Source organism: Periophthalmus magnuspinnatus, chromosome 20 (assembly GCF_009829125.3).
Source record: "Periophthalmus magnuspinnatus isolate fPerMag1 chromosome 20, fPerMag1.2.pri, whole genome shotgun sequence".
In the NCBI taxonomy this organism is placed as follows: Eukaryota; Metazoa; Chordata; class Actinopteri; order Gobiiformes; family Gobiidae; genus Periophthalmus; species Periophthalmus magnuspinnatus.
Window position 1 is genome coordinate 15,580,077 of NC_047145.1, and position 27,544 is coordinate 15,607,620.

General features: G+C 39.3%; 1 protein-coding gene across 3 annotated transcripts; it reads left to right on the forward strand.

Moving 5' to 3' along the window:
- The first annotated feature begins 16,226 nt into the window (after positions 1-16,226).
- On the forward strand, positions 16,227-27,396 carry agtr1b (angiotensin II receptor, type 1b). 3 transcript variants are annotated; one of them, XM_055230207.1, is made up of 4 exons: positions 16,227-16,379; positions 18,475-18,595; positions 19,889-20,010; positions 25,482-27,396. In XM_055230207.1, exon 4 carries the CDS (start codon positions 25,583-25,585, stop codon positions 26,672-26,674), a length of 1,092 nt encoding a protein of 363 aa, XP_055086182.1. In that variant the 5' UTR covers positions 16,227-16,379; positions 18,475-18,595; positions 19,889-20,010; positions 25,482-25,582; the 3' UTR covers positions 26,675-27,396. The 3 variants fall into 3 exon arrangements, with proteins under 3 accessions (XP_055086182.1, XP_055086183.1, XP_033841900.1); XM_055230208.1 differs by having other exon boundaries at positions 16,232-18,595; XM_033986009.2 differs by having other exon boundaries at positions 16,267-18,595; positions 19,745-20,010.
- The last annotated feature ends 148 nt before the right edge of the window (positions 27,397-27,544 follow it).

Genomic DNA, 27,544 nt, shown 5'->3' on the forward strand with positions numbered 1-27,544 from the left:
TAGAGTTTTGCTTTACCTATTTTTCCTATAGTACGCTGCTTATTTTATGCACTGCTGATGAGGGCTGAACAATTTTGGAAAAATATCTGATCGCGATTTCTCTTCTCTCAAGTGTTGTTGGGATTTATATTTTAAAATTAAGATTTAGTTTGTGTTTTTTTTGTTTTGGTTTGTTTTTTTTTTTTACATAACCAGTATGTGGACATTTGAAAGAAGAGTGAATCAGGCCTTGAACTAGCATAAAAACCACATGCATCTCAGAACATGAATGTGGAAGTCTATAGCTGGATTTATACAAACTAACACCAGATGTCGATTGGCGATACAAGGAGATTTTGTTATTTACATAAACAGATATGAGTTTCATCCCGCAGTCCTGGTCCCAGCACCATTCTACGATATATACTCTCTCTATATTCTATACTCACAAGCCTTTCACAGTCTAAACTAAAAATCTAAATCGTAATCACCAGAAAATGTATTACCACAATAATTAGTTACACCAGTACTTTGAATTCAATAAAGGTAAAGTGTGCCAAATCAAATATTATTCTTTAACAACATTACACATTCTTCACTATCCATTACTTGACAGTGTAAGTAACGGTGAAACACAACATGTTGTAAGTAGCAGGAGCCCTAATAATACCTAAATAACTGCAGCTCTATTTACATTGCAGTTTTCATGTAATTACAAATCAGGTTTACTTAGTTGTCTTTATTTTATGGTATTCAAGTGTACAGTATACATTGTAGCAGGACACACATTTACTCTGACAGTGTAATAGTCTGGTCTAGTCAGTCTAATCGTAGCCAGTATATAATGCTGTGGGTGATGTAAAATAAACCATTTTGTTATCAACATAAAAATGTTGAGGTAAAATAGTGTGACTCTGTAATATGATCTACAGTGTTGAATCATGAAACCACCATGACCTCTGACCTCTTGTACTGCGCAGAGGCCTCCTGGTACTCTGCGCTGAAAATGACAAAGTTCACAACCAACATAGCAGAGATTCAGCAGATCAAATTCAGGGTTTCCAGGAAAAATAGATCATTGCAAAGTATCCTCGTGCTCTTCAAAATGAAACTGATGCAACAAAAGTAAAAGTAATGGAACACAAGGCTCATTTTGGAAAGTCTGTAATATTTTATAAAGGGGTCCTTCAAAGAGTATGCCACGCGACAAATGACTTGGCAAAACATAAATCAAACTGTGCTGCAGCAGTAATACTGCAGAAAAGAGACTGTAACCTTAAACGGGAGTGAACATTAGTGCTTGCTCCTCCCCGCTGACCCGTCCAGTCCACCTCCAGGGGGAGCCCTAACCTGCAGCAGCCACAGGGGCGCTCATAAAATAAACACAGAAGTAACCTGAAGACTTTACCGGACCTTTGAGCCAGGACCATGGGCCAGGAGACAGGAAGGCTGTTTTTCACTCTTCCAGTTCAGGAGGACCACACTTATGTCAGAGCTGAGATAAAAAACAATGGACTAGGTTACTGATGCAGCAGTGGCTCTACTACAGTGACCCTTGACCTGCATCCCCTCTCCAAATCAACACTCTGCTCACACAGGGCTGAGCCGACAGGGAGCCTGGAGTTTGTGCAAATGAAGGATCTGTCAGGAGGCTGTTTATATCCCTGTTCCCTCTGCTTTATTTAACACTCCGCCATTAAAAGGGAAGAGCTTTTTAATTAGCTATGGACTCTCCTATTTTAATCAACTCACAAGCGGAGTCCAGCTGTGACAGCCCTGACAGGCGAAGACTGGTGACGCTACCACTGCTGACTTTCTTCCAAATGAGGAAAAAAGAGCATTTCAGTGCGGCGTCTCAAGCAGAAAACACAGTTTAGTAAGATCGATGGAGTTTGAATTAGAGAGGAGCGGCTTGTTCCTCAAATGCAGTTTCATTTTTCTTATTTAGTTGAAGACACACAGCCTGTTATATTTGCATAGTTTGCCAAGAAGCAGGAAGGTACAAAGACATAACAAAAGACTATTTAAGCTTTGAAAAGTGCCATATAAGACGTGGTGCCAAAATTTGCACACTGTACCCTCTCAGTTTCTCAATCAGCTCTATTCAGCGACCTTGGCGACTGACTCTGAGCGCGCTTTTATCCCTGGAGTGGCTTTACTCTTTTAAGCAAAACACATTGACAATGAAAGTGTAACTGAGGTCCTCAGTGCTGTATGTGATGTAGCTGCCAGCCAGTCAGTGGGACGTACTCAATTCAATTTCCTCTATTCATTTGCAGCTTTTATTTACATGACAAGACTGAACAGATTGCACTGGCCTTGGAAAAACACAAAGAGGTTTGCCAAACAATCGAATGTGATCACAAAGAAGGGAGCAGCTTCATATGTGATTTTAGCTGATGGCTCTGCCCACCTGTGACTTCCTGGTCTTTATTATGGGTGGTGGAGCGTCCCATCGCTTCACTGTGAAGTGCAATCTGCTCTGCTCTTATACTGCCATCTAAATACAGGAGCTGCGGACAGCGGTCTCATCACAGAGCACTCTGTGGACAGCCCTCATTAAACTAATTACACACTAAACCTGAACGGAGTGCTCATAATGAGCTGTGTGATATTGACATGGAACGTGTGCCACTGCAGTCTGCCAATGACGCCACCGACCCCCCTTATCTCCACAAAGGCAACTACACTACAAGGATTACACACACATACAAGAGACAATACAATATAAGAATTAAACTACTGATCGTTCGTATCAATATTAAACACTGTTTCTTAAAGCTGGAAACAAAACCCTTATGAACCCTTTGTATCATCATACATTATGTATTTCCCAAAAGCAGTATTTCCAAATGTTCCTCAGTGCATTTGCAGTCAGTCCAAATAGCTCCAGCTCCTACACTGCACTGCCCCTGATAACCTCTCCCTGGCTGCTCCACACACACCTCCATCTTGTTCATGCCACAGCAGACAGATCCACTCTTCTGGCATTTATAATTATTGTGCAAATTACAAACAAGAATGCAACAATTTTACCATTAACTTTACCATTTCCAGTTTTTTTCCCTCATTGTAAGTACATCTCCTGCCCAGTAATTAGCTGGAAAACACAAATACAAAGTGGGTGGCTGCTTCATTTTGTGGTATATGCAGAAACCAAAGGTTGTGTGGCAAAGAATGAGGTAACTTTTACATTAACCACACATGACTGATCAGTTTTTAAGCAACATGTCAGTTGAAAGGTTTGGCTAATAAGAAACGAAGGCCCTCGTGCAGTTCACTTGTGTTCGGAGTGGAGAAGAGCAGTTAATTCTCGCAGCGCTGCGTGGAACCATCTATGAAACATGAGGAATTAATCCAGCGCTCCTATTACACATTACTAATAAATTTGCACAAGCATGTTTATTGCACCTCACACTGTGGAAAGGGTATCTCATTTCTCTATGTAGGGGCACTATTTGTAACAATGTTTAATTTGACTACAAGCTTTGTAATTTGCCTCTACGCTCCAAGCCACCCTGCCTCTTCCCCCCTCCTCACTACATTTATCCAGGCCGGCTGCGTGATGGTGTGTGCTGGAAGTTTTCCATGCATCATAATTGTTTTGCTAATTTACTATGCTAATTGAGTAATTAATTCGGGAACAGGAGATTAGAAGGGGGGCAAAAAATATTGTGAAATAAATAAACAAGTAAAGCGTTGAGCGTATCCGGCGGGCTAGCGTTTTGTTGTGACATTAGGGATGCAGACTGACTCGAATGCTGCAACATGTTTCCCTCTTTGCCCAAGGCTAGCGGCTGATGTGCTATCCCTAACTTCTCACCATGGGACCTGCAAACATTCAGCTGCTAAATGCACGCACCAGCACTTTGAAATCCAGTGGTGTGGTCAGACTTAACAGTTTTTCCCGCGTATACTTAGGTGATTATGGCTCCATTTTACGGCTGAGCACCTTAAATGAACTCTTAAAGAAAGGAGATCTTGATGCCAGTGCAAAACTAAGTACAACAGCTGCTGTGTTTCATGGGGTGTATAAGGAAAATGAGCACGACATATATCTAACAAAAGAAAGAAATAAACTGTGAAAATCATTTAATTACATCATTACTTTTTACACTACTTTTACATGAGATGACTGACCCCTAACAATGTGTTAGTATGTGTAATTAAAATGGAGGACCACAAGAGGGCAGTCACCCAATTCACATATGAACTCCAAGGGCTGTGGATAACTCAGATGGTAGAAAGCACAGGGCAAACTAAGTTAAACTCATACCATCAAAACACATATTGTGTATTCCTGAAGCTACTCACGTTAACCACATCCTCAAACATCCATACATATGTTTCAAATGGTATGACAAAAAAATGGGGTGAAAATACACAAAACTGTAACATTTTAAAACAGTATGTTCCTTTGATATTTAAATAGTCGGGCTGCAAGATGAATTGCTGTCAAATTTAAATCAAAAATTGAATAGACGCAATTAACAAAGTACCATAACTTCCTCCAAAAACAAAATATCTTATGTCTTATTCTTCATAAACACCACTAACCCTGTAGTTTAGATCTGTCCAAACATGTTGTGACATGGGTTTCCTGTCATAGTTTATAAGTTCATATTTCAGTGTTTTTGTCAATTCTTCTGGGTGCGTTTAACTTTGAACAAAATTCTATTATTAAAACATAAATTGCAATTCTAGAAGAATAGATATTTTTCTCAGATCATACAGTCTGCTGTAAAAGCATTAAACCTTGTTATTGTTCTCAAAATGTCAGTCCTCCTGATGAATTTAAACAAGGGTGTAAACACCAAATATTGTTCTGTCTCTATGTTACAAATTCTGCTCTAAAAAATGAGTGTACGACGTGTTGTGTACGTAACCACTCAGAGAATTGTTGTCATCACTCACCAAAGATGGGCAGAGCTGCGACATGGGGCTATAGAACGTTGCATTATATAACCCACACTGTAATAGAGTCGTCATCATCATGCCTGTCTGTACAACTAAGATTTTTCCCACAAGTCATTTTCTCTAGAAGTCTTCAAATAAAACTTTTATGCCACTGTGGAACACTACTCATAAAATGTACTTCCTGGTGGAAATGACACCAAGAGACTGGCAGCTTCGACTGGAAGTGACTGTGACCCTCCCCTTCAGACACTGGTGATGTTCTGGCTGCCTCCTTATGCCTCTGCCTCCCTGTGAGTCCAGATGAGGTGGCTAATGGACACAGAGTGTATAAACACAACTAGCATATGTCTCTTCTTTCATGTGTGGACTTTAAAGCCTTCTGGATGACGTCAGTGCAGTAACTGTGCACTGACAGAGCAGCTGGTCTGGGGGCTGCTGTATATAATCATATAGATCATGACAGGAAGGTGCTCTGTTTGCTTTTAACAGAGATCAATGTATTTACATAAGCTGTTCAATGATTTATTTATTTATTTTGCATTTAAAGCTTGAGTAAGTATCTAACAGCCCTGCAACAGAATTCTATTGATTTACACTTTTTGTATGGATCCAGTTTGGGCTGCAGAGTCTAAGGTGATCAAATTTTCATAATCAAAAACTGGGACACACCTGATATGGGGTGGTTGGTAATAATAAAATTAAAGTGTAATTAAGAATATTATTATGCACACGGTCCATTCGTGACTCATGTGTGACTTACTGATGAGTCAGTATATCTTCTGAGAGACTTCTGAGAGTTTTTTATTTGTGTTTTGGTCATTTTCATGGATGTTTTTTGTATTTTGGTTAAACAATTGACAATTTATTCCTCTTTACTGATGATGGATATCAAATTGGTAAAAAAGTAGTGACACCTGACACATTTCTTGTATAAAACTGGGACAAATCAATGGTTTTGGATAAATCTGCTGGGACAAAAGGCCAGGGCTCAAAACTGGGATTGTCCCGGGTAAATAGGGACGTCTGGTCACCCTAGCATAGTCACAATAAGCAGACCTTAGGCTGCGCTTATTGAGGTATTGTAATGTTGTCTTCGTACATGATATGGTACATGGTTCTTCAAGGTTTCCTAAAATAGTAGTGTGAATAATGTTTTTGAAATTGAGATGCCATCTAGAAGTAATTTTCAATCAGGTACTGGACTAAGAAGCTGGAAAAGGATTCTAACCCGGTAATAATGATTTGTTTTTGTTGATTTATTGATTAGCTTAGCAGTAAATATTTTAGTCTTATCAAATGTTAATGCTCCTTCCTGTTTTTAATGCACACTGTGAACTACCCGATTGAACAAGGTCAATTGCAAATGTGACAGCAATCAAATTATATGTAAAAAAAAAAAAAAATCTATTACCCGGTACACATACTTCCCAAATTATTTAGCCCTTTACTGTTGAAAGACAAAAATATCTTCAGTTCAATCTTTCAGAAAAGATTAGAAAAAAAGATATGATGCTATAAAGCTCTAACAAAACAAAAGATTTCCACTGAGTAATATACAAGTGTAAGGACCCAACAGAAATTCTGAGGACATATAAGGACGATAAGAGAATTACGGGACAAGGAGACTGTACTTTTCCATGTTAATCATAATCCTTCTTTCTTCCACTTAATTCCTGTTCCCTAATCCCTGCAAAAAGTTTGAGTTCACCGCGTACTGTGTTTTGTCCTTCTAAAATAATCTGACTCATTTCTGACTCCATGACAGACCATACCGAGGAAGTTAACAGTGAACCCATACAATACCAGTGCATCTCCCATGGGGTCCAGGGTTAATTGTATTGCACAAGTTTAGACGGGAATCGCTCATGGGAACGTGCATAAACCAAGGTTAACGTCACACTCAGCAGAAAATAAAATGCATTGTTTAAGGAATATAGGAACATGTCCCTCAAATGTCAGTGCAAGTATCAAAATAATGTGTCCCAAGAGGTGTAAGCTGCATCCTTCTTCAGAACAAGAACACTATGTATGGTGCAAAGAATCCCCTATGGGAGCACACAATACTTTAGAGAGTTTTAAAGATGAAATCCTGTTATATTATTACTTTTGCTCAAATAATAACATTCTGAAGTTCGTTGTCGTAGTTGTCGTAGGAGTAGAATTACCTTGAAAAAACTTTTACTTGCTTAATAAGATTTTTAGTAGTTTAGTTTAGTACTTTCAACAGCACTACTTTTCTGCTGAGCTGTCAATGTGTAGTTCATAAAAGATAAATGCAAAAACCGGATGTGTTGGTGAAAAATAAAACTTCCAATCACAAAAGATTATCTAAAAAGTAGATTCTGCTGTTGCACCATTTGAAACTAAACTTCAAGCAAACCTATCCGGCAAAATGGACTTTTCAGAGCTTTTAACCACATTTGAATTGTTTCCCCTCGATGTTTACTCACCTGATTTTGTATTTGGAGTGATTTGTGCATATTTGAGCGATCTTGAATCATTTGTTTTCAAGACGCCATATCGCTGATCGACCCGTTTTCACCGCCACCAGCGCACGGCCAATGCTCTGCACTTACTTTGTTCTCCAATTTTATGTTTTTAATCAATGATATACGTGGGATTCAGCAGGGTTGCGTAGTCATTTTGGTACAAATCGGAGGCAATGGAGGCCCCGACGCTTTGTTGTGATGACGATTATGGCGATATGGGATTTTAAATGTGCAAATTATAACAAAATGATCTCCGGGTGTCATAGATTATAGCTATACAGCACACACAAGCACAATAGTTTTACTTTAACTATGATAAAATGTATTGTAAATGTGTCTGGACTCGTACCCACTTAATCCAATGTTTGGTCGTTGTTTACTTTTGCCTAAGAAAATGAAGATTCTTTATCAGCCTTGTTAGAGCGTTTAAAAGACATGCATCACTATAAAGCGGCCATTGTCCTTTACTAATGTGATTAAGCAAAGCAAAAACAACACAAAGCTAATGAGCAGTTTGTGTTACGTGTTGGCTCCGAGATAGAAGAGAGAAGCCATTTGTGAGCCCGTTGAAAGTCCTATCTGAGGTATAGGGCCACCTGAACAGTAGGACAGATGCACTGGGGAATTGATTCTACAGTGTCACGGCCAAATCTATACGAGCCTTTTAATCCAATGAAAAATGAGAAGTGTGTGGTAACTCTGTTAGAAGTGCCTAATGCAGCCGGGGGAAATGGAGCAGGGGGCAGAGTGGCAGGCCCTCTCCACGTTCGGTGTAAGAGCTAACCTGATTTACACTGAGACCAATATCTGCCTGCAAAAGCCCATCATGAGTGATTAAATAAACATGACGGACAGGCTTTGGAAAGCATATTAACCGTGACGTTGGCTAACATGTTGTAATCAAGATATTACATACACATTTACAACGCGGGTCGTCTATTTTGAATGCATTAGTTTGGATATGAAAAATGGAACAGAGATCAGAATCTTAAGTCATAAGGTCAAGGTCAAGGTCAAGTTTATTTATGAAGCGCATTTACAAAGATTGATTGTGGCACAGCTATTTCATTGTAAATACACCTTAAATTAATAAAACAATTAGCAAAATCATAAAAGTATAGTTTAAAGAGCCCTTATTACACTATTGTCTGATTGTCTGAGTTGTGTTTTGTTTCATTTGCACACGTTTAACGCACAAACCCTGTATATTTAGGCTGAATTCTTCTCTCAGATTCACTCTGTTACACCTTGTGATGTCATGTGCTAATATGAGAAGTGCTCCACTGTTTTTGTAAACTTCATACACCTTCACTAGAATTATTTGGATGATTTCTACCCTGGAATTGCCAATCTATACTGAACTAAATGTAAAAGGAGCTCTTAACTTGAAAACTTCCGCTTCATGACATCACAAGAGCATTTGGAGCTTTGGAGATGTAGACAGACGAATAATGTGTTGCTTAAACATGTGTGAATGAAACAAAACACAACTCCAGGTATGTTTTTGAGGAGGTAGCAACATTATAACTTGGCTTAAACCTCAGAAGAGTTCATTTTGCTTAATATAGAGCCATTAAATACAATAAAAACGAGGTAAATCAAATGTTTTGTGGCATATCAGTCCTGTTGTCAGCAGTCAAAAGTCTATGGGGAATCAATAGTCCAAACAATATAAAAAGTATTTAATATAAATACTAAAGTAACCAGAAGAGACATTTTTTTTCAGCTAATATTGATAATTCTCTCGCTGTTGAAGCTGATATAGCTGAACCAATATTTCAAGGTACACACACTGAAGTTAAGTTGTAGTGTTAAGTTAAGTTAAGTTCATAAAGACTGATATTAGCACCAATATATCAATCAATATCAATATAACAATCCCATCCACTGTTCAGAAAATACTTTCATGTAGGTTTGCAACTTAAAATATTTACTCTCTTTTTAATTTTTTGTTTACCAAAGATGAAGTATGCATCATTAAACTAATTGCGTAGCATCCACTCGCCCATACTGTAGCCATAAAGTACACAGGATGAGCCAGAGCTGTCTTGAGGAAGTATTAGATTTGTTATATAAAATAAGAACGTGGAAAGATGCAGAGTTTGTGTCCACATGGTTTCCATCTGTGGTCAGACAGCAGCCTCATGCAGACACATCCTCATCAATCCTCATTCTCTTAAGTAATGGTTTTGTATGAGTGAGGTCAGGGAGAGACTTACACCTCTTTAAAGGTTTATAAAAATGACACACTCATCGTTTTTGAGACGTGACAGGGATTACGCCTCAGAACAGAATTTGTTTAGGTGCCATGTGCAGAGGAGTTCAAGCACGTACCTGTGTCAGAGCCAGGATTAGGTTTCACTGGGAAATGGAATGATTTGTGGTTTGGTCAGGACAGTCTGGGTCTCTGTGTGCTCATGTGTCCACCATGAGAACACAGACACTCACCAAATCCACCAGATATTTCAGTCCATGAATATACATAATATGTCTGACTAATCATTTTTGAGTTTGTTTTTCTCTCTTATATATATATCTCTCTTATATATCTGTGCAACCTCTCAGTCATCCAGGTCAGATCAATAGTAAAAAGTTAAGCTGAACTGAATTCTACTTTATATAATACAATTCTTTCTTCTTGCAGTCGTAAAGATACTCAAGCCTGGAGTGTGGACACATACAACTGATGATCTATTGAGTTTTAGTGTTGACACGATACAAACATTTCTTGATTTAGATACTACGAAATACTAAGAAATACCAATTCAACATTAAATCATAGTACTTTCTTTCATATTATCATGTGGTGCATTTCTGTCCTGCGAATATGACTTTTTAGTATCCACACTTGCTCAAATGAGTATCTAGTTTCGATACTTTTGACAACCCTATTCAGCTGTAGATTATGCTGGGGTAAATATCATAGGTTATATCATGCCAACAAGCAATTATATCTTACAGTTAAATCCACTGTATATATAAATGGGCATAGCTAACCTGCCAGCCACTTTCCAAATAGGAAGTGAGCACGGAGGAGGCGCTTCCGGCTCCATCGACTCTGGCTCCAATTTACACTGAAAAACTGTGGCCCCTCTCTCTGTAACTGCTGCTGTCACACTCGTTAATTTGGTCTTAAAAAATTCTGATTAACCCATCCTACATGATCCTGGTATTTTTATTTTACTATTGTGTCCATAAATCAAAATATGATACTAATAATAAGTATAAGCCAAACCAGGGGTGCGGCTGAGACGGGGCATTATCTTAAACCACCTTGCTCCGGATTGGCTCTCAAAGTCATTTTTTTCATTGAGTATCTGCTCGTCTGTCTGTTTAAAATTTTGCAGCTTTGTATGTTTTTTTGCCATAGAACTTAATTATAAAGAAAATTATGTCCTACCCCATTCGTGACCTCATATGATACTAGATGTTAGATTAAACTAAGAATAGCCAATCCACTATCAAACTACACATTATATCTTTTTATGTCTTATCTATGTTTAGGTGAATTATATTTAAGGTTAAGTGGTTGCTCGTGTGTCTTTCTATTTTTGTATTACATCAACTCACACTTTTGTTATCCAGCTGGAATAAGAGGAAGCGATATACTAACATGCAAACTTCATTTAAATCACAGTATTTTGTTTTTTTGTCATTCCAAGAGGTGAAAGACATGACTACACTGATGCATAGCAGATACAAACAAAAGCCTATCTTTTCTCCAGTGGCGGATAACATTGCACTAAGGGTGTTGATGTGGACACTTTCCAACAACAGCCGCTGTCCATTTATCCCACCCTCCCACCTCGGCCTTCTGCACTCCTCGCTGATTAATTAGGAAAGTGAGTGGAATTAGTCTATCAGCAGGCTCGGGGACAGGATGAAAATATTTACAAAGCTCCCAGGAAGACTTTTCATTAGGAGTTCACTTGCGGTGAGGTGCCTCCTGTCTTTACGGCGACAGGGAGGTGCACTACTCTTCAGGCTAAAGTAGCGGCACGTGCTAACCATGTTTTAGGACTGAAACTATAAAAAATAATGGCAGTTATACTTTAATAATAATCGTTATTTGAGCTATTCAGACTCTAAAACGAAAGCGAAAAGACAGTGGTATTATTAAAATTATCAAAATGTCAAAAAGTAAACCTTTAAAATAAACCTTTATTTGTTCCACTACTTTCAATCTTGATTTTGGATGGATGTTCTTATTCTTCTGCTGTTCTTGAACTTTGTGATGCAACACTATAATTTCCCCATTTATTTGTAAATATTCTCTGTTTAGAAGCCTCCAGTCACTTGCGTGGGATCCAGAATACACATTTCTTCAATACTTTACAAAGATGTGAGTCAGTGAATATCCCCATTTTGGTGATTCAAATGTGGATTAGCCAATCGGGGACATGCATTACATACAAAATAAAGGAAAGAAATATCACAAAGGGCTGAAAAAACATGATGGATTTCTGCTCAATCAACGAGTGAAGCACTAAACTCTGTTAATCTGATAAATGTGATTTTATTTGTAAATCATAGGCTCCTTTGTTTCACATGTGTCACTGAAAATAAACAAATCTGTTTGCATGATCACATTTGACTGGGCCTGAGACACAGCAGAGGGTGTGGGGACCAGACTGAGATAAACCTGTATAAAAATACAGAGACATCATTCTAGATTTGCCAGGCACCTTATTTTAACCTTTATATGAAAAATGAGTCCTTGACTAGTCAACTAAAGTAAGTGTTATTTCCACCCTTACCATGCCACAAAACCATAAAGGAATAAGAAGGAAATTGAATGCCAGCGATAAGTGTGTGCGGGTACAGAAAAGGGCGCCTACTAGATTCCAAAACAAACAGTGCAAAACCCAATGGAGGAATTCGTAGTACCACAGATGTGAACCAGTTCTTTCCTCTCTGGGGTGACATCGTCAGCTCACACAATCTTGGGAAATGGTGAGCGTCAGTCTTTTCTTGCTAATGTTTCGCACATAGCTGTACGTTGATTGGCATGAGCCTCCCTGCTGCTGTGTTATTTCCTCTAGGCTGTGCTCCTCCTCCCATCCACTCCAGCTCTCCCAGCAGGTGACAGCTGACCCTCCAAACACACACAACCAGCACCCATGGGGAACCCAATGTCTCTGTGATTATCAGGGGAAAATAAGAAACAACAGGCAGCTCATAACCAATTTAGAAGCCTCCGATCCATAAGAATAATAACACTATCAAAATGAACGCAAGTATTCCTCTGCTTTAAAATGAACATGTGTAAAGCAATGAGGTTATGAAATTATATTCAGAAACAACAAATTACCAAGACGATACAGCTCCTATAAGGCAAAAATATGCACTGCAAAAATACAGTACTCTGTCATAAGCCCGCTACAGGCAAAGTGCTGCAAAACTTACTGTTTGCTCTGACAGAATAGTGTCAACATAAAGAGTGCATTTGCTGAATAGCCGCCATATAAATATACTGTACTGTAATCACTATAGCTTTAGTAATGCCTGATAGCTATGATTATTAGTTAGTTATTATTATTCTATTAAAAGTTATATCAGTGAATAATATTTACTCTAGTTTTAGTACCTCATTAAAGTCCATTTAAACTCCATATAAGGGGCAAACTGCTCGAGCTGCTGTTAGTTCCTTGACCCATTTCCTGAAACTTTACGCACTGATCGTGGCTTTTTTCCAAACACTGCTGGTCAGTGTAAGACCTTGGTGCCACATATTATTTCAAAAGAAAGTCCAGACAAATTTTCCAAGCAAGACCACACCAACAAGAATTATCAGTGAGTGTCTCGCCTCAAGTTTCCTGGTGTCCTGTCAAATTAATCTATAGACACGTCATCACTAAATGAGATGTAAACAAGCTGCAATTTATTTTTTTTATTTTTTTTTATATATATATTGTTTTTCTAGGCTTAAACTAAAACATTTTGGCTGCAATATTCACAGACTACCACAGAGTGATAACTACTATATAACTGACTACAGACGTCTTGCTGGTTCAGATGCAACAATCCAGCATTTTCAGTTCTGATGTTAATAGGTGGTGTAGACCCTATACTGCAGCTCCTGAAAAGACCCTCAATCACTTCTCTTTCAGTTGTGATGGTGATGGTCCTGCATGGTCAATTCCACTGATGTCAGGATTAATGTGGAAAGATAAAGTATCTCTATGACATCAGAACAAACCCAAGTCTGAGCTCAGAGGGACTCTCCGACAGACAGGACTACACTGCTATTACCTTTAGAGCAGAATACACAGTGATGTCTTACCACTGTCACTTCAGGATTGATAAAGCCTGTTGGATGAGAGGCGAAATGCCTATCCCACTACTTTATGAAACCTTACAGTGGCTCTCCCCTGAAGGGCTGAGAGATTGCACAACTACTCCAAATGATTTCCAAATGTGTCACAGGACACAGGACTAATACACTGTAGATCCAAGACTTAGTTTTCATGTTTATGCATTTTTGGTTTTGGAAAAATAGGCACAAGAGATTAAATGCTGTGACTTTTTGCAGTTGTTATGGTTAAAATCATGTTCCACTTAATCGTTTTGGTTATGATCCACAAGAGCTCAATAAGAGCATGTGCAAACAGCAGTCCCACAGTAAAAGTTTGAATTTAGCATTGAACAGAATATTTCAGGATTTTAAGACTTAAATGCTCAATGTTTTTATAGCACTCTTTTCCTTATGAGGTTTTCAACCAAGAATTTCCATTATTGGAGTCATGGGAAAATGAGATCTATTTTAACATTTACTGGTTTAATGCCTTCAATATCAGACTACATTAGGCATTTTATCCAAAACTGAAGAAAGAATATCCCTATACATCATTAGCCATAGAGAGCCTGGGGAATGTTTTGTTTTGAAATGGCCCATATACAAGAGTATTTATTTGTCATGTGGCAGTTTGTGAGTGAGTGTCCTTCAAACACATCTGTCAGAGACTGTAGCACTGTTTATTAGGACAGAGATGAGAATATGAGCAAACACGGCCAGCATGGCGCTGTCGCCCTATCCCCGGAGGACACTATATATGTGCACGTATATATATGTATGTGCACGGCCTGCAGGGCCTCAGACCTATTGACTCAACTGAGTCTAAACTCCCAAGGACCCATTATGACCTAGGGGCCAAGCCTGAGGTCCTGTACATACCCTATGGATTCCCACAACTACAACTTGTGAAATGGTGCTATTCTGTTTCTCAGTGTTGAATACATGTTTTAAATTTGGTTCTTTCTCTGGTTATGGTTCCTGACAAACATGTGACTTACACAACACGGGGGTCAGGGGTGAGAAAGCCAGCTCAGAGTTGTTCACATGCTGTTTACAAAAGGAAAGCTCGGCTGGGATAGGAACAAGCTCTGGGCCCTGACTGAGAGGACATGCACTAGTCTGTACACAGTCAGAGCAGGGCTCTAAACACACTGCAAGTGCACTTTAGAAAAACAATTTAAAAAAAAATAATAACAGCATTACAGTGACAAAGAAACCCAGCTCAATATAGTTATGTGTTTACCTTCATGTAATGTGTGTTTGAGATATTTCAAATGACACAAGTAATGTTTTTAATAAAGGAAATACATCCTGAAGTGCCACACTCACTTCCTTGCTTGGAGGCAACATTACCTCCTCCTCCTCCATTAGATCATATTATAAAGCTCCTTTGGCTGGAAGATAGTAACGAGCACAGCAGCATGACTACACCATTGCAAAACATTTCTAATGCAGTCTTCTTTATCCCTATCTTATATTAGGCCAGAATATTCAGGACTCCCACATCACCCCACTCAGGATTTTCTCATCCCTCCTTTTTTTGACCAAATACAACCTTGGCCTAAACAATGTGTCTCTGAGGGGCCCACTGCCGGCTTTCACTCCACTTTACCCCAATCTCTGGACACTTCCTGTTTGTCTAGCACACTTGTTTTCTTTGACATATCTGTATGTGGTTCCGATCAGGAGGAGTGCACTGTCCACATAATTTTACATGGTCTTGCTGAACCCAAGGTCATTGGTTTCCATGATCCTCAGATGGATTTAAACTGGGAAGGGAAAGTTGTTCGGATCCAAATCTCCACAGGTTACAGGCTTACACAAACCACTGGCTCCTTTTATCCTCCACACAAAACACCATTTTGACTGTGGCGACAACACTAACAAGGTCTATGCAGTGTAAGAGCAGTAAATATTTTCGGAGCCTTGACTGCACAGAAGGGTGCATGGGTTGTCCTTGACACCTCCACAGCACACTGAGAAAATAAAAACCTTGTTAAAGTCACACTGGACAAGTCCCTAGTGGGTCATCCCAAAGTGACTGCTGTTGTCAAAGACTGTAAAGGATCCTAACACTGAATAACTTTAGCCTTTGTAAAATATTAGATTATTATATTATAAATTAAACTATAGGCAATGCACATTAAATGCACAGGTAGAGTTTACTCAGATAGTCAAGAAAGTCATAAAATTGAACCTAATAAACTTTTAGGCCATATTAAGTCGCTAACTCATTAATTTATTTTCTTTTTCTGCTCCTGGAGTTTAACAGCTTGAGGCACGTCCATGGATCATCTGGCCTAATGAATCACTCCAAGCAGATTAGCAAAAAGGAGGCTCCGAACATGACTGTGCGCAGGGCCTTCACACAGTGCCAAACAGCCGTGATAATGACGCAAACTCACAATACATTTGACAGCTATGATAGCACACTCCAAGCAAGATTAAACCAAACTCAGTGTTGTTGAACTGCGACCTTTACCATGTCCACAGTTTGTCAATGCGTAACGATTTTTGTTAAGCCTATTTTGTTATCCATTAACTGTGCGCCAGCGACGTTGGGCCAACATTTGAACAACTTATTTTGTACCTGAGGAGAGTTTCTGTCTTCTTGCTGCTCTCCACGTGGATGTTGCCAAGACGAGCGCCAATGTTTGATGTAACAACAGCAGCGCCTCTGCAGCCATGGGACTGTCCTGGTAGGCCTATGCAAAACACAAAACGCAACGAAACGAAAGGTTACAAACATAAGACTCGAGAAACTTAATACAAGACGAGTTTACCTGCATCTTCTGTTTGTTTCGATAGGTCTAACATTTACGCATGTGCAAAACTGAGCAAATGTGGCACATAACAATGTTAAACTTCTTAAAATCTGTTAAAATATCTAGAACACCAGTAAAAACAAACGTTTGGTTATTTACATTTAATATACATTATTGAAATATTTTAGCACAGTGTAGACTGACAGAATCTCCCCAGAGATATCACAAGAAGTACAGAGATTTCTGGCCGGTCCATGTAAGGTAATGTTACACAAAGTCCCTATCAATGAATATGTTCTTCTGTGTCAAATACAGGTGTAACTTACACCACTGCACAAAACTACATGGGACTGCTGCTCTAATGAGGTCCACCTGGATGTTCCTGCTCTTATATAATTTCAGATGGAGTAGACAAGTCCTGCAAAACAACATATATAGACCTAGGCTAAAACCATAATTGTAAGAATAGTCATAAGTTGTGTGGATATTTGCCTTGCATTTGACCCAGCCTTTGACTAATGCTTCTGGCCAGCCAACAAATGGGTAAGAGTAGCTTGCTGGACGGTTACTAGGCATGTATTTGGGTTGTTCTCCATACAAAGAACAAGTAGACTCCACTCCACAGGCTCTCGGCCACTGTTCAGTGTTGGAAAGGGCTCAACTTAGAGGCACATTCACATTCTTCCTCAAGTGAAAGCCAAACAATACTGTTTACTAAAGTCAAGATTCTTAACTTCATCATTATCACTGAAACATTCTGAACAGTTTATTATGCTCTAAAAGTAGCTGTCGCCTTGCTTGACTCATGGGTCATTATAGGCTGCTCCAAATTCTCCAAATTGTAGATATCTCCAGAGTCCTAATATCCATGTCCCATGTCCCATATTTGCCGATAAATGGTGTGTCCTTATCTGAGCTCACACAGGATTGTCTTTCTGGAGCAGGTGGCAGGGTTTGGCATTTGACTGTCAGTGCTGTTTTGCTCTATCATTCCTCTCAGTGTTCTCTGCTTCCAGTAATTACTACAGTCATCAATTCATCCTAATATAGCTTAAGTGCTGACATAGCTAATCCAGTTAGCGTGATTTGATTATCAAGAACATTGGCTACTATCACACCTCCAGAGTGTAATAAGCCATTGTGGTGCAGCCTTGTCCTTTTACTGGCCTCAACATCTCAGCACTGATGGATTACAGCACACTTGATAGATTGCACTTTTTCTTGGCTTTTTCTTTGGTTACAACAGATTCATAGATGTTGCACAATATGCATTTTGAAACAATCTGGATGTTTTTGGAGTACAAAATGAAGTTCATTCCTAAGAAATGAAGTTATACTTTGGCAGCACGCCACCCCAAGTGAAGACCACAGAACAGCTCAAAAAGGTACGAGATGCAGATGTCCATTTTTAAATGTGCATGTGTTTCTGCTTAAACATGACTGTGGTAAGTCAGTGTGTAGTGTGGTGTTGCAACAACATCCTGTCCCTGAATTATTTGTTATGTGTAAAATAGTGCAGGCGAGATACAGGACTGATGCATAACTCGCGCTGCACTTCCTGGGAGCTCTCTTGGGTAGATAGAGACAGATCTAAATCTGGCGACAGTGAGACAGAGATGTCATACACTGTGTAGCTATTAAGTGCAGTGACAGGATACAAGATACAACATAATGCATGATTCTTATCATTCAGAGTATTGAGGGTATAGTAGATCGGATCAAAGCCCTGGAGGTGTAAATGGCTCTGTTTCTGTGTGAGGCAGGAGATATTCTTCCTCTTAATATAGGCCTTCATATAAATAAGCTTTGAGGCCACAGGTGCATGCTTGGTATTTGTAGTAAAGTACAAATACGGTTTGTACCTGATGACCCGGTGTGACCTTTGAGCCTGTGCTCTATTCAAAGCTCAGTGAATGTGATTGTTTTCCAATGAGCAGGTTACACCTGAGTGAGCAAAAGCCACCAAACGAGACCCCACTTAGGCCCAAGTGTTTGTTTTTCCTTTCTTTTCTTGTTTGTGCTGAACCAGGGGAGAGCTTTCTACACTGGCCACACTGAAACTCACAGGATGACAGTCGGGCCACATCATCCGTCACTATTCATCTTTGCGACAGCTGAAATCACAGCCTTCGCCGCAGTGTGGGGGAGAGGTGAGCCCATTCTCAACACCTGTCATGACCTGGCCATAGAGAAGAGGAGTGAGAGGCAAATATCTTTAGCACAGACCTGTTCCTGATGCCTGGTCACAATGGTTAAAAATAGAAAATCTTTTTGATACCAGCTCCACATTTTCCATATAATTGTCCACCTATGACTGGTCACATTCACAAAGTGTAGTAGAAGAGGAGTCATAGGCTTAGTCATCTCTTAACAAATTAAATTACACTTTTTCCTTGAACTGAGTGATGAAAACCTGCATGAAAAATCCAATATATGGTCACCCACTCAATAACTGTAGACTGTTCCAGAAGAATAGGGCTATGCATAGTGCTCCCATTTCCTGAGCCCTAGATACCAACTAATGTAAGAGAAGGGTAGGTTAGCAGCTGCTATTAATAAAGTGTTGACAGGACCAGTCACAATCAGACAGTCGACTATTCCTTTTATGCAGGGCCACGGGACAGTCTTTGTTGTGGGGTGAGACTTAATGACGGTGGTAAAGCAGAAATGCAAATGTAATAGAATTGCGTTTCTATAAATGTGTGCTACATGTGTGTGTTACTGCTTTAATAACACTCAAACGGGCCTCAACAGCTCTGATTAAGACAAATATTTTCAAATGGTGGGTGGGGTAGACAACAGTGTACTCAACTAAGAGTATACTTAGTCCAAAGTCATATTACTCAAGTAGAAGTATAAAGTAGTAAAAAGTATTTGGGGAAACTACTACTGAAATAATGAGTAATATAAGAGTAACTGTGTGGACATAACATCTGATTTATACTATAAAGTGAATGTAATAGAAAGAACAAAACAATAAATAATGCTCATAATCTGGCATTTTCAAAGGATAAATGTTATATCTGAAAGAGTGCAAAAATGTTAAAATAATTTGATATTAACCAAAACATTTACTCAAATAAGAGCAAAAGTATGGTGTCTGAAACTACTCTGAGAAGTACAAATGTATTAAAAGTGAATCAAGTAAATGTAATAGAGTAACTACCCACCTTTGATCAGATGTGTCCAATATCTTCAGAACACTGTGTTTCTGTGACAGTCAAAGGAAGACTCAAAAACAAGATAAGACATGGGGGAGCTATTGTGTAACGTGCTGTTTATGTTTGTGCCCTGTGCAGGCTGCTGGGTGAGAGCCAGACCGAAATGGACAATGCTTGCCTGACTGGTGTGATGCAGCGTTGATTATTGTGTGTGCGTGTGTGCGTGTGTGTGCTGTGGGAAGGAGTGAAGGAGGGGGCTGAGGCTGTGTTTTTGTGTGTCAGGCGTATTCCTGCTCGTCTCGCTCCACCACTTAAGTTGGATTCGGAGCAGTCAGTGGCACAGAGGTGGTCGTCCTATCGCAGCCCTACCAAAGAAGCAACTGTCATTTGGTTGAGCAGCTCAGGTAAGAGATCACATATACACACTTTCACAACTTTAACACTACTTTTTATTCATTGAGTCGATTCAGACTTGCATATTTGTTCATTTATAATAGCAGCAACATTCGCCTGTATTTTTACATCATAATGCGTATATGTCTTTCTGTATCACAAAAACATTGTCACTGATGCCACCTGTTGCGTGTTCTAATTGTTGAGTTAACGTCCCACTAGGGCTGCAGTCCTTAAATCTAAATGTATTTATTCGTTAAGTTTATTAATTGACTGATTTTGTGTTAATCGACCAAATCTTTGATTAGTCTATTCATTATTTAAACGTTATAAAGGTTTATTAATGGACAACAGCAGAATTGAGAATGCATGGAGCAGCGGTGGAAGAAGTATTCAGTTTTGTTACTTGAGTAAAAGTACATATACCAGAGCAAAAAAACTCTCTTAAAAGTAAAAGTATCACATGACAAAATCTACTTAAATAAAAGTATTTAAGTAAAAGTATTTCGTGTAGATTTTGAGATCTAATAAAGTTTCAGATGTATTGATTTTGATACAGATTTGTACTGAATTTTGTTCAACAGAAACAATTGTATTGATGTTTTTTTCTAGCTGTTTTTATTTATTTTTGTTTGCACAAACTACGGACGTGTTAAAAATAAATCCTCAGCCTTTTTAGCAGGTCTCAAACAATAATAAAATATGCTTTTACTTTTCAGCCCAGTTCAAAAATGTAGTGGAGTAGAAATTACAGATACCTTCTCTCAAATGCAGTGAAGTGAAAGTAAAAAGAACCCACTGTAAAATGTATTGAAATAATGTATAGATACCTATTTTTTTTACTTTTTTACTACTTTTACTTTATTGCGTTCCACTACTGGGATGGAGTGAGTTAGTTGAAGTTTTGGAAGTGACTGGGCCGTTTAATCTGTCTTTTCTCTATTAAATATGCTGTTTCTAGTACTTCTCTGTATACTTAGTGGATTGTAATAATTTTTTGCAGTTTCACTTTTTTAATCATACACAACACATGCTTTTAGTCGAGTACGCTACACTACACTTTTTACATAGATGACAGTATAGAGAAGACACAAGTTTAGAAGAGCCTATAAATGACAAGACAAAGTTATTGCAGAACTCAGTCAATCCGGTGTCCAATAAACATTAACTACTGAAAGTCTTCACTTATGAGAAATGTAATCCTCAGACAAAGTGTGGGGGCATATGAAAGTCAAGAGGAAGAACACATAAGACATATAGAAAATGTGAGGAAATATGAAAATACTAAAATGGTCTAATCCTAATTCTAATCCTGTTTAAATAATCTTCCCATCATGCAGCTGCCATTTTGATTGAATTTATAGATTATGTTCTGGTTTTGTTATTTTTGCAGAATGCATGTCAAATGGCATTATGGGAGATAACATATGCTTTCAGTCGCAGGAGCAGGTTCTGTTTAATTTAAGTGACACAAAAAGAACAGATTTGTAAACAAAACATGCAGACCAGATCATCTTTCTGGGGCCAATATTTCCATTAGCTGCAACCATAAGTCAGGTCCCCCAGCTCTTGGTTAATAGATTATGTGACATGGTTATTTACATTTTGGTCACAAGTAAAGGCCACTGTAACATATATAACCAATGTAACGTGGAAAAGACCTGTGTTTGCTTCACTTGTTTGATTTATAATGAGGTGCACTGTGTAACCTTTCTCGTAGGAGTTCTGCCACCTGCTCGTCTCCATGGAGATGCTTTACCTTTGCTTGTAATATTCCACAGTGTTGATATTATTATAAAACGTGCATACTTATTGTAAGCGAGGACTTCTCTCCACAGATCTGACCTATATCTTTCCAAATATTGACACCTGGGGGAGATACGCAGGTAATTTATTGAGGAAAACTTAAGACATGAGAGTGGAGGGAATAGAATAAAATTTATTGTTCAACACACCTGCACTCCACAAGTGTTGAAAATGGATTTTGTGCGTAACATTGTGTTCTAACGGAAGGTCAGAATACAGGAAAAGGGGGACAGAGCCGCAGAGGAAGTGATTGTTGACTTAGAGGATCTGATGGAGGTGAGATGTGAAGATAGTTATGTAGTGGCCCGGGTTGTGTGCTCTTGCGATGAGTCCTTATTTGTTAATGGGGAGGTATAAATCATTAACTCCATCAAGCAGAGATTTAGTGGCTCGCTCTGAGGCCGGCCAGATGGTGGTGCTCCTGTCAGGCCACTCACCAAGAGGGTCAAGATAGTTCTGTTGGTGAGAATTCCAGAAACTCACCCCAAGTCCTCCCTCCTGCTTCCTTCCAGATTTAAACTTTTCCCTTTTTGCTTTTTTAAGAAATTCCCATGATCCCGGAACAGGGTGCATGAAAAGACACTCAAATGGGATTAGGGCTGGAATGTTGTTTTTTCAGTCTTAATTAGCGGTATGTTTTGAATGACATAGGGTTACGTTAGTTTAGTGGACTGACAGCCACTTTTCTGCCACTTTGATGGGATGTAGTTAATGTAATTTAATAGTGATGGGAGTTTATTATATATAGTAGAATGAATGAGGAGAAGGGTACGTGTGGATTGAAGAGTTGTATCAGGATTTCACAAAGGCCATCCCAATTTAGCACCATACAAGTTTTCAGTAATGGAAATATTTGGAATATTCATGAAAAAATATGATTTACTATAAACCTTTTTTTATAGGGCAAAACATTGGACGCATGATCTGTTTTTCAATAGAGCCCTACAACAAAAATATAGTGAAATGAATAAGAAATGTAAAATATGAAATGTGTAGTAATATATTCAACATATCCAAGGTAATATAATACAGCTCTGTTAAAACACATTCAAGCACCTTAGGTTATGTTAAAGGTAGAAATAAGTAACTGCAGATCACCTGTTCATCTTCCATCTCTACTCAAAAATATATTGAAAGACATGCACTCTTATACTCTGAGCTCACTTCTCCACAGATCTAACCTGTAGCTTGGTGTGGTACAGTGGAACATGCCAGGCAAAGCAAACCAATATCTTAAAAATAAATTCCCAAATAGCATTTTCTTTCCTTGCAGTCTATACGACACTATACAGTGATTTGCATATATTAGTATAGGTTTAAAAACATACTAGTATTTCCGTTCCAGATCCAACCCTCTGAGTTACTACAAGTGACAGGACACGCACAGTCTGGACTTTAAATAAATATGATGTCATTGAATTGCCTTTGTAGTAAAAATGTTGCAGAGCTTCCCCTTTGCTTATTTTTGTCTTCTATGCAAGCATTGTAAGGAGTGCGTGCAAATAAAGCACATTGTCCAAGAGGATGCAGCTTTGCCGTGGACCCTGTAAAGCGAGTGTTTACCTTCCTGTCCGTGGTCACCCGGGGTTTATGGCTGTCATTCTGTCATGCACCCGTATCACTCTCACTGTTAGCCCCACACTAATACACTAGACCTGCTTCCGAGACTTGTGTTTATGCCACTAACCTTTATTATGGGCGTGCTTATGTACAGCATGTAGTGAGCCATAACTCCCCTGCTTACGTCCCACTGCCCTCACGGAAAAATACTAGTGCTTTAAATGTCAGCCTACCCAATTATAGCAAAAGGCATTCCCTGTCATATTTTATCTCCTCTTAATCCTTATAAACTGGCATGTATTCTTGTCTCTCCTAGACTGATCAAATTTACAGCCAGCAACTGTTAAAGTCATTAGTGTATAGGAAAAAGACATGTCAGGAGAATCCCAGCTATGACATCTGCATTGGTGCTTTACACTGCACTTACTATGCCAGGCTGCACAACATTGATATTTCATCATTCTGTTGCCCTTGGCAGCCACACACCGTCCACACGCTCCAGCCTCCACATCTGTAACTGATATGCTTGTTGCTTTAGCGCTCACAGGGTTTTTCAAAGAATTCATACAGAAACCTGGTGGAAAATGGTCTAATCTTTCTCTGGGAGATAAAATAGCCTTAGCTGAGGAGCTCAGACAGACTAATGCCAACCACAGCCTTGGAGGAATGCACTAAGTTAGCAGATATTTGTAGTTTCTCAAGTTATCATCAAAATAAGCACTTTTTGAAATATTATGTTTACATGTCATAACAACTTAGACTACACAATACCAATCAACAGGTTTTCTATATAAACTGTTGAGTGGCCTCTGTAGGTTCAACCCACATAAAAAATACTTAAGAAAGCATGCCATCTTGTGGTTGCAAAAGGCACCAGCGTTCACTCCTTTTTGTATGGGTTCACCTGTTAACTAATACAAATATCACATATATTATTTTTTAGAGCCAGAGTTTTGCATTGCGTTGATTGTGTAAAATACTTTAATATAGAGTATAGATGATCTGTTGTATGTAGTATATTTGTAAATTGTTAGTAAAAGTATAGAATATATACCCTCTGTGTTATGATATGCAATAGTGTTTTTTCACCAGTGGGGCGCCCTTTAGTGAAATAGTTCTCATATCTTTGGTGTAGGAGGTCAGGTGTTGTGTTCCCTATGGGCTGGCCAAAATTTCAGTCACAGTTGTGTGAGGTTAAGTAGTAATACACTGAGCTGAAACAATAAGGAAAAGGAAGTTTCTTTACTTAAGCTTTGAACTTTTATAATGTCATCTCAATTAAGACTACCATGAATAAATCCTCCTCAGCCGCTGTAATAATTGCAATAGAGCCTTGTGCTAATATTATTACATTAACAGAGCTAATGAGGCTCCTCCGGTAGACTCCCAAAAAGAGACGGAGTTCTTTTTTATCCCTGCTCGTCTGTTACAAATGAAGCACAAACTGCCCTGAGGCCTATTTTCTGCAGTAGCACGCAGGTTTGATTTTCTCACAGAGCAAAGTTTCCATGGAGCAGCATCCCTGCTGTCGTGTTTGTTTAGGTGTGTGCTGATTAGAAGTTCTCATGCTGGGTACAATGTATCTCTGCTCACCCAGGGTTCGAAACGTGACATGTCTTTTACAGTGACTGGAGCCTAAGCCCTCTCTCTCCACTACCTCTGTGTTTAATGGTGTTGTTATCCGAGCTTGCACTTTGCCAGGCGCTCTTCATTAACACAGGTCATAACACAAGGCATAACGCTTCTCCTTCCGGGTGCTCACGGTCCACCCAGATGGACGGGCCATTTGACAAAAACACTGTACCGTTTTACTGTTGCCGTTTATTAGCCCAGGGAGCTTTTAAAGGAAAAGGCAGAATGCAGACTGTCAGAGTAATGTTTTAAGGAGCATTTCTGGAATATTGAATAACATACAACATCTGTTTTTAATGGGTCTTATTTTACAGAAATAACATAAAGCGTCAGGATGGCTTTAATGTCTGCGTTCTTAATGAGCTAGTGTAGGGTGAGCACTTTGATGGCTGCTCGTGTGGATTAGCGTTTATGGGCCGTGCCACTGCTAATGAAGGTTCTTCCCTGAGATTGCATTGACATTTTTGTTCTATTTCTTTTATAGGAGCTACCAAGGCCCTCGCCCAAGGCCCGTATTAGTCAACGCAGACACACCCTGCTGCCAAGGCCTCCTTCTCATTACTCCTCCTCTGACTCTAAAACAAGATGAAGAACGTAACCTCAGGAGCAGAGAGTGATGGAATAAATCTGACATGTGGATTGTCTGGGAATCACGACTTCATCTTCACCATGGTACCAATCGTCTATGGTTGCAACTTTATTATAGGCATTGTGGGAAACAGCATGGTTGTGGCTGTCATATACTGTTACATGAAACTCAAAACAGTGGCCCACATTTTTGTGCTCAACCTGGCCATTTCAGATCTCACCTTCCTCATCACCTTGCCTATGTGGGCCACGATGACTGCCACAGGCTACCAATGGCCCTTTGGAGCATTCCTGTGCAAAGCCGCTGCAGCTCTGGCCAGCTTTAACCTCTACACCAGCATCTTCTTCCTCACGGCACTCAGCATCGACCGCTACCTGGCCATAGTGCATCCTGTGAGTTCGCGGCGGTTCCGCACAGTGCTGTATGCTCGCATCACATGTGTGCTCATCTGGCTGTTTGCTCTGCTGCTCAGTGTGCCCATTGCCCTCACCAGAGACATTCACAACATTAACAACGGGAATCTGACGGTGTGTGCCATCTTGCACACCACCAAGGACAACGTGCAGAGCCTGGAGCAGGTGCTGCTGGCCAACAGCCTGATGAAGACCCTGCTGGGCTTTCTCATACCCTTCATCATCATCATCACCTGTTACTGCCTGATCGGTAGAGCTCTACTTGGGGCCAGGCACATCCAGAAGAGCTCCCAGTCCCGGGACGATGAGGTGCTGCGCATGCTAGCCGCCGCTGTCCTGGCCTTCTTTGTGTGCTGGGTGCCTCACCAGATATTCCACTTCATGCAGCTCCTGACCCAGCTTAAAAAGACCGACTGTCGCATACTGGAAATCATTGACACTGCCATGCCCTTTACCATCTGCATTGCCTACTTCAACAGTTGTGTTAATCCCATTGTGTACGGATTTGTTGGCCGTAACTTCCGTAAAAACCTGGTGCGTCTGCTGCACTGTGCACCCGCTAGTGTCCGTGGAGCTCACCCAAGCATCAGCTCCAAAATGAGTGCTCTGTCCTTCAGAGCCTCAGAGGCACTCAGTCTGACAGTCAAAAACAAGTCTTCTTCTGACATTAAATGATAAGTCAAGTGAGTTTACCTCTCCTCACTGCAGTGCATCTGGTAAAGAGGCGGGGAGATCTTCTATGAAAGCCCCACTGACTCTTGCTGAGTGACTGTATTGTTCTTTCATAGACATTTACTACATTATACAATGTTATTGTTGTCTGTGAGCTGTGTCATTGAAACATATTAGACAAGTCACATTTATGCTGGCAAACGTTCTCCTTTAAGCCTGTGGAATAAATGTTAGTAGACCTTAAATACATGTACAGTTCCCTGCTACACAGTGTTTAGATCAAAACCACATAAACCTCATAAAACCTGTTCTTATGTGCAGCATTATTTGATGGCACCCAGTCTTTGTAGTTCAGTGACGCTATACTCATTGTGCACAATTGTATCATGTCCAATTATTAACAAAAAAGAGAGAATTTATCATGTAGTCATAATTCTCACTCAGGCAGTTCTGTGGACATTTGTTAAGTGTGTTGTTTCAAGTTGAAAACATTCAGTAGTATGTGTGATATGAAGGATTTTGTTCTTGTTAATATTGTTATTTGATATATACTATATAAAAATACAGTGAAAAGTATCAATTGTCATGTGTAAATAAGTTGTTAAGTGGATGTTTTTTTCGTGGTGGTTGTATTTGTGCTATTTAAACATGTTGAAAATCTTTTTTTTTATTTTCTACTCTGAAGTGTACAACAGAAAAAGTCATTAGACATATGAATAAAATGTAAAAAAAAAAATTTGAAAGTGTCATTTTAAAAAAACAAAACATTAATGTAATTCAAATGTGTGGGGTTTTTTTTCAGTTTTAAACAAAGACTGACATAAATACGAATTTAACAATAGTTTAGGGCAACGTTAACATGAATAACATTTG